The 12068-nt window shown below is 35.0% G+C and overlaps 1 protein-coding gene across 1 annotated transcript in view; it reads left to right on the top strand.

Moving 5' to 3' along the window:
• LOC125782469 (NACHT, LRR and PYD domains-containing protein 12-like) overlaps positions 1–11792 on the top strand; it is a 52330-nt gene extending 40538 nt beyond the window's left edge. Inside the window, exons 8-22 of the mRNA XM_049466661.1 lie at positions 198–365; positions 1152–1328; positions 1658–1831; positions 2233–2409; positions 3594–3758; positions 4331–4504; positions 4740–4913; positions 4994–5170; positions 5668–5841; positions 5972–6145; positions 6296–6472; positions 8636–8809; positions 10357–10533; positions 11288–11464; positions 11615–11792. Of these exons, the coding sequence (XP_049322618.1) occupies positions 198–365; positions 1152–1328; positions 1658–1831; positions 2233–2409; positions 3594–3758; positions 4331–4504; positions 4740–4913; positions 4994–5170; positions 5668–5841; positions 5972–6145; positions 6296–6472; positions 8636–8809; positions 10357–10533; positions 11288–11464; positions 11615–11792 (2617 nt within the window). The remainder of the gene's footprint in view (positions 1–197; positions 366–1151; positions 1329–1657; positions 1832–2232; positions 2410–3593; positions 3759–4330; positions 4505–4739; positions 4914–4993; positions 5171–5667; positions 5842–5971; positions 6146–6295; positions 6473–8635; positions 8810–10356; positions 10534–11287; positions 11465–11614) is intronic.
• Positions 11793–12068: the final 276 nt, after the last annotated feature.

Raw genomic sequence — 12068 nt, 5'->3', positions numbered from 1 at the left:
ATATAAATCTCAAATATTGCTCTAACTATTTAAATGTTTGTTAGTTAGTTTGTTAATCTGCGTACACTATGATGGGAGTTTTTTATAAAAAAAAATATTAAAAATATTGTGTAATATTAGTTATTTTCTAAAGTCTGTGTATTGTACAGTCTGTATGTTTAAAAATGTTTAAACTTTCTGTCATCATGTGTTTTTAGGAACAACGATGATGATCTAACAGAAGAAAGCTGTTTTGCTTTAGCTTCAATTCTTACCTCATCCTCTCTGGTAGAACTTGACCTGAGCAATAACAACCTGCAGGATTCAGGAGTGAAAAAACTCTGCATGGCTCTGAAAGATCCTCTGTGTAAACTGGAGACTCTGAGGTAAAATCTGATATGAAGTGTAAAATACTTAGATCACTTGTCAGGGAGCAGAGCTGTGTTTAATTAGCATATGAATGGCAGTGTCTTTTTGGGAGCACTAGCAGTTTATCCCACTTTTTTTAACACGCTAAACACGCAGACTACAGTCTGATATGCTCACCTCTGAACAGCTAAAGAGGTAGCGTTGCTGTTAGCAGCTAATGCTAATAATGCTCCAGCCACAATGCTGGAGAAACTTTACTGAAACTCCTTTATAACGATGTATTTCAGAGGAGTGACTTTACTGCTCTTTACAACCTGACCAGTAAAATACATACATAAGGTGCACCGGATTATAAGACACATTGTCAAGTTATGGGGAAAGTTTTAAGTACACCTTATTCTGCAAAAAAATATGGTACCCTGCTCCAGATTCTAGTGGCAGTGTGCTTCACACCTTCGGATGCTTGACACTGTGCTTGGTGATCTAAGGTTTGCAGGGGCTCAACCATAGAAGTTTATTCTATGAAGTTTCTGGCAGTTTTTGTGCTGATGTTTAAGTCAGAGGAGGTTTTAAACACTGCAGTTATTGAGTCAGAAGAGCATTGACAACTTTGCATCATAACTCCTGATCCTTCAGTTTAATTCTATGCCGTGGTTTTGAAGGAACCTATTAAAACAAAACATTTCTGTGAGCTCCATATAATGTACATATGTACACATTTATGTGCTTCTGAAGCCTCAGCTTTTTGTATGGCTAAAATGCTTTATTAATCATAATGTGTTTAATTGTGTTTTTTTCTCTAGGCTTTCATATTGTTGTGTAAGGGAGGATGGCTATAAAGCTTTGGTTTCAGCTCTGAGCTCAAATGCCTCTTCACGTTTAGGAGAGCTGGATCTCAGAGGGAATGATCCTGGAGACAGAGGAGTGGAGCTGCTTGTTGACTTGTTTGTGAAACAGTATTGCAATCAGAAAAAACTAAGGTCAGAAACAAATATTTTGTGTAGATAAATTAATACATTTTCAGTTCTCTATTTCTACATTTCAATTTTTTACTTTTTAACAATTTACTTACCTGAGAGAGGTACCTGCAAGTTATTTAATTCACGGTTTTGAATTATTATAATATTCTATCTACTAAAAGTTATGAATCAAAGATTTAAACACACACTTGTCCAGAGAAGGAGGAGTAATAAGAGAGAGGAAGACAGCTTGCTGAAACAAATACAATGAGGTTGATCATTAATACATTTAAATGTCCTTTTCTTTTGATAAGGTTATTAATATAATTGTACTGTTCTTTTCCCTATAGGCTGCTGAAAAGTGATGCTGCAGAGGAAGCCTACACTCATCTTAAACGCAGACTGGACGAAGACCCCTTAGTGCAGAGAAAGTTGGATCTGAGTAAGATTGACCCAAATAAGATAACAGTGAAGCAGATGTCTGAGCTACTGGAGGATCCACATTGCAGACTGAGGAAACTCACGTAAGAAGTTTTATTATCTGATAACTGTAGCATCTGATAACTGTAGGTATACACACATTATTCAACTATTAAACTGCCATTTCTAGCTGTTAACAAGTGTTAGTGTCCATTCCATATTCACACTAGTTACATTTCGGACAATCAGCTCACCTCAGGAAATGTTGGGATGCTGCTAGAAATGTAAAAGCTGAAAAAAACAGCTGCTTCACAGAAAGGTTCTTGTAGTATTTTCATATTTGCTGTGTAAATGTGGAAAAAAAGGAAATAAATCAGGCTTTGAAATATGTCAGATATGAACTGATAATGTAAGAAGTTGAGATTAATTCCCTCCTGAAACACAGGTGCTGTATAGAGCTGTTACACTGATGCTCCTGACTACCTCTCTTTATCTCTCTCTGCAGGATGTATAAAGCTGGCAGTATTAGAGAGACAGACTGTACTGATCTGATTTCTGCTCTGATTATCAATCCCTCACACCTGATAGAGCTGAATCTGAATGAAAATAAACTAGATATCAAAGGACTCCTAAAGCTCTGTGATCTACTGAAGAATTCTCATTGTAAACTGGAGAAACTAAGGTGAGTAATATTTATTTATCTGTAACTGACAATCTTATAGAAGAGTATTACACACATATGTGGTGAGATCTCAGTAAGTCTGTATTAGAAGTAAAAAGTAAGTAAATTGGGCTACATTTACCACATTTTATAACAAAAATAAATAAAGTATAAAATAAAAAAATATTTTAATAATGATTAAATAATGTCATTATTTCTTGTAAATTATCTTCCACTTGGTTATATTTTTAATGAAATTGCTTGTTTTTACTTAACCAAGGGTAGTTTTTTCAATTTTTGCTTGGTGATAACATCTGGACACCTTACTTCTCTGTGTAACAGAAGAGTTGATGCAGGCTGAACGTGCAGAGGGTTTTTACCAGGGCTTCTACTAAATTCACGGTCAGAGCAGGCAGAGGTCAAAATGCAGGCAGGCAGATATAACACAGTCAAATCCATCATCCAGGACCAAGTAAAAAGTAAACAAAAAAAGTAAAGGTCAATCACAGCAAATCAAAGAGTCCAAGCTCTTTTCAGAAGTCTTGAACAATTAAGATAAACATTGAAGTGTATATATATATATATATATATATATATATATATATATATATATATATATATATATATATATATATAAGTTCCACATCAACAGATTTGCCCAAGTGTACACTGAATACTTGAAGCATACACTGTACACTGAAAGCCCAATTTCATAAACAATTATTTACATTAGTTCCTCTACACAATAGTTCTTCTAGACAGTAACTCAAACTTGTAGAGCACTGGTTCCAGTGATGCTGTTTTATAAAGTCACACAAACTAAGGTTAAACCTTCCCTTACAGAAGGGGAGAAGGCTCTGGACAGAACAGTGTTCAAAATGTGCATGTTACAGCTTAGTATGGTTAAAAAACACAAAGCAACAATCATGTTAGCGCCATGGTCTGTGATAAAAATCATCCACTTAGACATCAGTAAAACATTAATGCCATATTCCATAAGCTTTTGCTACAAGAGCGATCTAATATTGTTACTAGTCTTAGCAACAGTTGGTGGTTGTGTAAAAAAAAAAAACCTCTCAAAATAACTTCTAACTGCTCATTAGTGTAGTGGATAGTAGCAGAAAGGAACAATCTCATTGCTATCTTACACCCAGCCAACAGTATATTTTCACACTCAAGATTTAGGAAATCTGTTTTATTTTCAGTCTCAGTGGTTGCTGTATCGCAGAGGAAGGATATGCTGCTCTGGCTTCAGCTCTGAAATCAAATCCATCATCCTCCCTGAGAGAGTTTGATCTCCGAGGAAACAACCCTGGAAACACAGGGGTGGAGCTAATCACTGACCCGGACTGTAAACTAAAAACTCTTAGGTGAACTTTTATTTTACTTGTTTTAATGCAGAATGTATTGTTTTTTTTTACTATTTAAAGTCATCGACAGCTAAAGAAACTCTAAATAAATAAACTATAACAGCTGAAAAACAGGTATTAACTGGTACAGTATACTGTAACAGGATGCAACCTAAGGAGAACATGCTTTGGCAGTTCTAGGGGATGATATTATTGTCACAGAAATATAGATCAGCCTTTAAACACACATTCATTCTGCATATTTATTTATGAACCTTGTTTGAATATTAGGGTACATAAAGATAGTCATATAAAGTGATTATATGTGCTCAGACTAATTAAGCCTAATGTGTCTGTATTTTCCTCAAAACTCATTTAGAATCTGTTTGATTACTATGATGTCCCTTACATAACAAAAAGTTAAATGTTATATGATATTCAGTGGTGATGCTTGCTTCACTGAATTTAATAGAATCAGAATAACACATTTACGATAAAATTAACAATAACACGTTTTTTTAACCACATGATCATTATAAAATTTGAAAACAACAGTGAGGTGATGATTTTACATTTTTTTTTTTAATTTGCAGGTTGTTAAAAAGCTCTGCTGCAGAAGAAGTCTGTGCTTCTCTGACTAAAGTTCTAGGAATAAACCCCTTACTGCTGAGAGATCTGGATCTGAGTGGAAAATTACAAGGAGATTCAGGAATCAAGCAACTCCCTGATCTGCTGAAGGATCCACACTGCAGAACAGAGAAAATAAAGTAATTGATTGTTTTTTATCAATATTTAAAAGTGTATAGTATTATAAGTATTGGTACTATAGTGTTAATTTAGTTTCTTTATTATGTAGATTGACAGAACAGTGTTCTTTTTACGAAAATGTATTACTGTAATTGCTTTGTTAGTTTGTTATGCTCTAATCAAGATTTAGATTGTGAAAAAATATTGTAATCAATCTGTTGAAATAATTAAGGACATGTTGTATTTCATCTGCAGGCTGAAGGACAGCAGGATTACAGAGGAAGAGTGTGCAGCTCTGTTATCAGCTCTTTGTTCGAATCCTTCACACCTGGTAGAGCTGGATCTGAGTGGAAGTAAAGTAGGAAACTCTGGAGTGGAGACAATTTCTCAGCTACTAAAGAATTCTGAAGGAAAAATGAAAAAGCTAAAGTTAGTTTTCAGTGAATCTAAATTAATAGCTAAGTGCATTTTCAGTGCAGGTTGTTTATTCAGTTTATTTTTCTCTACAGTCTCTCAGACTGCAGTATATCAGAGAAAGGATATTCTGCTCTAGCATCAGCTCTGAAATCAAACCCCACATCACCACTGATGGAGCTAGATCTAAGAGGGAATGATCCTGGAGATAAAGGAGTAAAGCTGCTTACTGATCTAAAAGAAGAAAAGAAGTACAACCTCATCATACTAAGGTACATATTTTAAGAAATGTGATTTATGAGCTTGTCAGTTGTAAAATCCTTAGTTTCTGCTCTTTAAAAGCAAGCTACTTTAAATATAAATGCAGACTAGCTGCACATTCAATGTACGAGCACAGCTATTATATCTACACATCTTTTTTAAACCAAAAATCACAGAATATAGATGCATGTGGCTCCATTTTAAGAGACTTTGTATGCAAATCATAAGATCATGCTGGTACTAAATATATGTTAAACTTGACATTTCAAAAAGTAAGCCAGGTATGCCGTATTACTTGTGAATACTTCTTACGGACACTGACCTTAATCATTTTGTGTTTACCAGTGATCTTTCTTTTGTCACAGACTATTGCTTTTTGTTACTGTAAATTGAATGTTGATACAAGTTTGTTATGGGTACATTAGAAACTATTAATTTGCATCCTGGTTTAATGCATTAAATTTTGATGTATTTTACAACAAATTGTTTGTGAAACTTTGTGTTTCAGGCTGTTGAAAAGTCCTGCTGCAGAGAAAATATGTGCTTCTCTGAGCAAAATTCTACAGACAAACCCTTTACTGCTGACAAAACTTGATCTGAGTAGAAAAATAAAAGGAGAATCAGAAGCGAAGCAGCTCTCTGATCTACTGAAGGATTTACACTGCAGAACTCAGATAGTCAGGTATGTATTGCATTGTATTTATATTTAACATGATTAATAATTTATAAATATATTTAAAGATTTTACTGTTCAATGTTTTGTTATTTATGGGTAAAAGTCATTTTTTGTGTGTATAATTTTCCGTTTGCAGGCTGAATAACTGCAGTATTACAGAGAAAGGCTGTGAATCACTCTCAGCAGCTCTTTGTTCTAATCCTTCTCATCTGATCGAGCTGGATCTAAGTGATAATAATCTAGGAAACTCTGGCGTGAAGCATATTTGTACATTACTGACCAGTCAGTACAGTAAACTGCAGAGACTTGTGTGAGTGCATGCTATAAAACACACACTACACACCTGGAATTAAGATTTCCCTCACAAACAGTGTGCATTTAAAACTTTTCAAACATTTAAAGCAGAGCTGATGTACTTGATTCAGTGTTAATAAAGCTACTGTATGTGTTCTCCCTCTAGACTTTCATGTTGCAGTGTAACAGGGGAGGGATATGATGCTCTGACTTCAGCTTTGAAATCAAACTCCTCATCACCCCTGATAGAGCTGGATCTCAGAGGAAACGATCCTGAAAATACAGGAGAGGATCTTATCAGCTACTTCACTTGTGTCTCTAAGGGTACGAGGAAAACCCTAAGGTGAGAATAAAAAGAGAGCATAAATGAATGCTTGTGCGGTGGTACAACATTCACTTTTTGACTGCGCCACCTTGGTTTACCCACGCAAGGAATATGCCACCCATTGTCACCAAAATAAATAAAATATTTCCCACACACTGCTTTTAATTTAAAGGACCAATATGTAACTCTTTTTGTGTCAGTTTTGTCCTCTGTCTCCATCTGCTGCTCGTTCCCTAACACTAACTCTACCTCCGAGGTTGCCAGCACCCACCCTACCACCAGCTATTGGTGCTGCACCAAAGGAGCTAGCAGGGCTGGTTCAGTTAAACCTCAGCTGCTACACAGCTTAAAAAGCCTCAGCATGTCTCAAAAAAGCTTAGTGACTAAAAACGAAATATAAAAAGAGTGAATATTGGCAGTGAGTTTAAAAGTTGGAGACTTAGAGCTCAAAAAGACTACAAGACCAACCCAGAGCTGCTACTTTTTTCCTGAACAGGTAAGCTAACTGGCTAGCTAATTTAGTCAGGTAATTTATCACCACCACTAGGTTAGCTTACTAGGGACTGGTGTTTTAATGAAAAAAAAAGCTAGGTAGCTTAGCAAGGTTAGCTTAGAACTGTCTCTCGCTTGGGGTACGTACCCGCCGATGCAGTGCTCCCTCGTGTAACACAGTCAATTTAATGCTAAAAATGGGTGAAAGAGAAGTTTAGAATTGCTGTATTTCTCCTCTCGCTTGTACTCTAAGTTCTCTGCCTCTCCTACTAGTCTAAACTTTGTGTAGATTTATCATGCTGAATTTGGCAATTCGAGGTAGCTTTGTGGCTGGGGAGGGGTGGGTACTCTCTGTGGTGTTTTGAAATTAGACTGCTGTTGCCATTTTACACGCTCGCTTTCATTCCCTACAGAATTTACCTTTAAAGAAAAAGATGCAAACAGACCGAGGTCTCTTAAAATGTTCATGCAAATTTATTTAGTATAAAAACAAGTAGGGATTATTTTTATTAGAAAACCTTTAAAATCTCTTTGTAGACAATCAATATGCACCTTCTTCTGGCATCTACCTTAAACAAATAAATGCACAACTCAAACACCTACACTAAAAAAAAAATAGAAAAAAATCACTCTCTGTGACACATATAACTATAAATCAACCAAAACAAATACATTACTACAAATAACAATAAACAAATCTATAGCTAAGTTTACAAAACACAAAACAACAAGGAAACAAAAAAAAGGGAAAAACAAACTGACTTATCCAAAAAGAAAGACTTTAGCCCATCAACCCTTAATGGGCCTATATCATTTAAATGTAAAATAAAAAAGTAGGAATGTAACAAATGAAAATAATGTTAAATACTATAGCCACTTGTTTTGTCCCAAGATTACAATGGTCCCACCTGACAGGGAAGTTTAAAGAGTCTCCCGCATTTTAATAAGGGCTCCCTGATGCCCGTAAATTCAAAACATCATCCAAGAAATCCTCTTTTAGAGAGAGAGAGAGAGAAAGAGAGAGAGATAGAGCACATACACATACCATAACAAATCTACAGAAAGTCAAAAAGTTTTATTGTCAATACTACATTTATACAGGACAAACAGAGGATTAAAATTATGTGTTCTCCTTCCCATAGTTACAAGTACAGCAATATTAAAATATGAATATAAAAGAATACTGCTTAAATGTGGAGTTATGAAAATAACTTAATTTTGGGAGTTTGAGACACACCCTTACTCCTCCGACTCTCCTCCCTATACATACCGTCACTTCCTGTCTACCTGCGTGTCAAAAAACTTTGCACCCACCTCCTCCACATCTTTCTCCTTCTTTCCTTCTTCCTTTTTCTTTCTGTATCTCTTCTTGTGGGGGAGCTTCAGCTTCATGCTTTTCCAGCGAAGCTGCCCTGAACTACTGCCCAAATGCTCTGAGTTCCCCCTCTTTTCCTTCTCAATTCAGTCCAAGGGTGTGGGAAATACTAGCAAAATTCAAGCTACATGGGAAGGATTATCACAGATCACCATTAAGATTGTCTACAACTCCATGCTGAGATGTGTGGCATGTAGCATTAAATATGCTTTGCCTCTGACACTTCCTTTATGGATCAAATATTATTGCAAGCTTTTTTTTGATGATGAGTGTATATTTACTATATATAGTTATTAATGTGATTACTGTTACAGGCTTCTGAAAAGTGATGATGCAGAGGAAGCCTACAACTGTTTAAAACACAATCTGCAGAAAAACCCTTTACTGCCAATCGAGCTGAATCTGAGTAAAACTGAACCACAACAGATTAAAGTGAAGCCACTGTCTGCTCTGCTGGAGGATCCGCACTGCAAACTGAAGAAACTTATGTAAGTACTTTGTTATTTAAATCATAACTATCATAAAATGTCTAAATAGCTAAATATTTTTAACAATATTTATTCTTAAGAGGGCTCTGTTGCTGAGCACAAAATGACACATGTAACTGCCTGGGATTTATCCCTGCTGACACGTAACAGTATTAAACATTATCTTGATGTAATTTTTTGTCGTCTGACGTCATGACCAACATTCAACCTGAAATGATCGTCTATTGACGTTAACTTTACTTGTTGTACTGACATGGCTAATGAACAAATGAACAAATGATCTATAGTCTGAAAACACACAGATTTATTTTATTACAGACAATAAGTGGAATACCAGCTTGGATTGAAATCACACTAAACTGTTAAAACACATAAAATTTACAATCTTAGGCACTCATGCTTTACTGCCGTTTCTCCATGTATTAGAATTACTTTGATCATTTCCTGATGCAGAAAACATAATGTATGTTGTAATGTATAATAACAATAGTGTGAATATTACAGGAGTTTCTACATGAGGTCAGTAAAGATAAAACACAGCATACAGCTCCGGGAAAAAAAAGTCCACTTCAGTTTCTGAATCATTTTCTCTGATTTTGCTATTTATATGTATATATTTGAGTAAAACTAACATTTTTGTTTTATTCTATAAACTACGGACAACATTTCTCCCAAATTCCAAATAAAAATATTGTCATTTAGAGCATTTATTTGCAGCAAATGAGAAATGGCTAAAATAACAAAAAAGATGCAGAGCTTTCACACCTTAAACAATGCTAAGAAAACAAGTTCATATTCATAAAGTTTTAAGAGTTCAGAAATCAATATTTGGTGGAATAACCCTGGTTTTTAATCACAGTTTTCATGCACCTTGGCATCATGTTCTCCTCCACCAGTCTTACATACTGCTTTTGGATAACTTTATGCCACTCCTGGTGCAACAATTCAATGAGTTCAGCTTAGTTTGGTGGCTTGTGATCATCCATCTTCCTCTTGATTATATTCCAGAGGTTTTCAATTTGGTAAAATCAAAGAAACTCAATAAGAATAATAAATAGTACTGCATAATATTATATCAATTATATATAATCATCATAGTACACCTATAATGCACCTGTTATTTTGCTGTTTCTCCACCCTGTCCTGCTCAGATACATAATCAGATTTGCTTATTTCCAAATAGTCTTTCACAAAATATTCACAAAGCTTTGTGTACACTACAGATCCACAAATCCAGTTATATAGGTTTGGTTGTTTACGTAACCCTTTAAATGTGGCCTAAATCTAAAACCGCCTCACAACGACGTGACTACCGCCTGAACAGAACACAGGACTCCAGTAAGAGCAGTTTTGCTTGTATCGCTGAGTGAATTGCTATTTTAACTGGGAGGACAAACAGTATACACCACAGTGACTGTGAACAACATTTACAAAAAAGCAAACTCCATAGTAAAAAGATTCAAACTGTTTTTTAAATTAGTTTAATCATTCAACTTTAATTAAAAAATGTTTTTTTTATTATGGTTATGACTTATCTTCCTCTGCAGAATCTACAAAACAGGCAGCATTACAGAGAGAGACTGTGATGATTTGATTTCTGCTCTGGTTAAAAATCCCTCACACCTGAAACAGCTGGATCTGAACAAGAACAAACTAGACAGATCAGGACTCCAAAAGCTCTGTGATCTACTGAAGAATCCTCACTGTAGACTGGAGCAACTGAGGTGAGTAAATTGGGTCAAAAAAGTATATTTTAAAACCTCATGTAAACTAGATGTTGAGAATTATAAATATTAATATAAATAATAATAGTATATAAATAATATTAGAATGTTATTAAAATATTGAAAAATAAAACAAAAGTACATTTCTTATTTTTAGTCATTTGTAACTAATGTTATACATATATAAACAGAAGTCTTTAAATATCACTGATCATTGTTTATGTACTTCATTTAAGTATTGATAATATTCTGTAATTATGTGATTATGTAGAGAGTGTGTTTTTAGGACATCACAGCTGTAATTTGAAGCAGGAGTCTCTAAATGAGGAAGTCAGGTTACATATCCTAAAACAGATATCCAAAATCAAATTCCAGGAAATACAGAAACTTTGAAACAATGTGAGGAATTCCATTCCTGTCGTCCAGCAATCATGCATAAATTAATTTATGTAATAACTGTCCATTATGTCCAAATCTATAAATTTGAAATCTGGAAATTTGAAATCTGTGGAAAACAAGTTAGTGCACCACGAATTCCCAAATTTCACAGAACAACAGATTTTATAAATTTGGTAACAGGTAAGTAATAGATAAGGAGTGTCAGTTGTGAAGAATCCTACAACACATCACACTGAAAAAAATCTCAAATTGCAGAAGATTCATAAAATAGGTAAAGAAAGTGTTATTATCCATTACAAATACTGAACTACTGAATACACTGTCTTAATATTCTGCCATTTTATTTTATTTTTAGTCTCAATAGTTGCTGTATCTCAGAGGATGGATATGTTGATGTGGCTTCAGCTCTGGAATCGAACCCCTCATCACACCTGGTAGCGCTGGATCTCAGAGACAATGATCCTGGAGACACAGGAGTGAAGCTGCTCTCTAATTTACTAAATAATCAACACAGAAAACTGAAGACAATTAGGTGAGCTCATTTTATAGAATTAATCCCTTTCTGCGACTAGAATCAACTAAAAACATCATGTGTGTATTTTTTTTCAACTTACAAAAGATCAATGTAAACTGGGACAGTATAAAAAGGCAATGAATATGTAATAATATTCTTTATCTCCAGGCTGCTGAACAGCTCTGCTGCAGAGGATTTCTGTGATTCTCTGACTGAAGCTCTAGGAACAAACACTTTACTGCTAACAGAATTGAATCTGAGTGAGAAAATAACAGGAGACTCAGCAGTGCAGCAGCTCTCTGATCTACTAAAGGATTTACACTGCAGAACTAAGATACTGAAGTAAGATTTTAAAATGCACACTATTAAGTAACTGGATGTTTTGTTTTTATATTACTGTATGCTTTGGTGAGACTGAAGGATCAAGATTACAAAGTTATAATTGTTTCTGATTTATGCCTTTACTTCTCTTGTAGGTTAAATAACTGCAGTATTACAGGGCAAGGCTGTGCTGCTCTATCAGCAGCTCTGTGTTCTAATCCTTCACACCTGATAGAGCTGGATCTGAGTGGGAATGAACTAGGGGACTCTGGAGTGAAAGAGATATCTTATCTGCTAAAAA

This window comes from Astyanax mexicanus, chromosome 17, assembly GCF_023375975.1.
Source record: "Astyanax mexicanus isolate ESR-SI-001 chromosome 17, AstMex3_surface, whole genome shotgun sequence".
Classification (NCBI taxonomy): domain Eukaryota; kingdom Metazoa; phylum Chordata; class Actinopteri; order Characiformes; family Acestrorhamphidae; genus Astyanax; species Astyanax mexicanus.
Note: the sequence above shows the minus strand (reverse complement) of the source record. Positions and strands in the feature narration are given on the sequence as shown.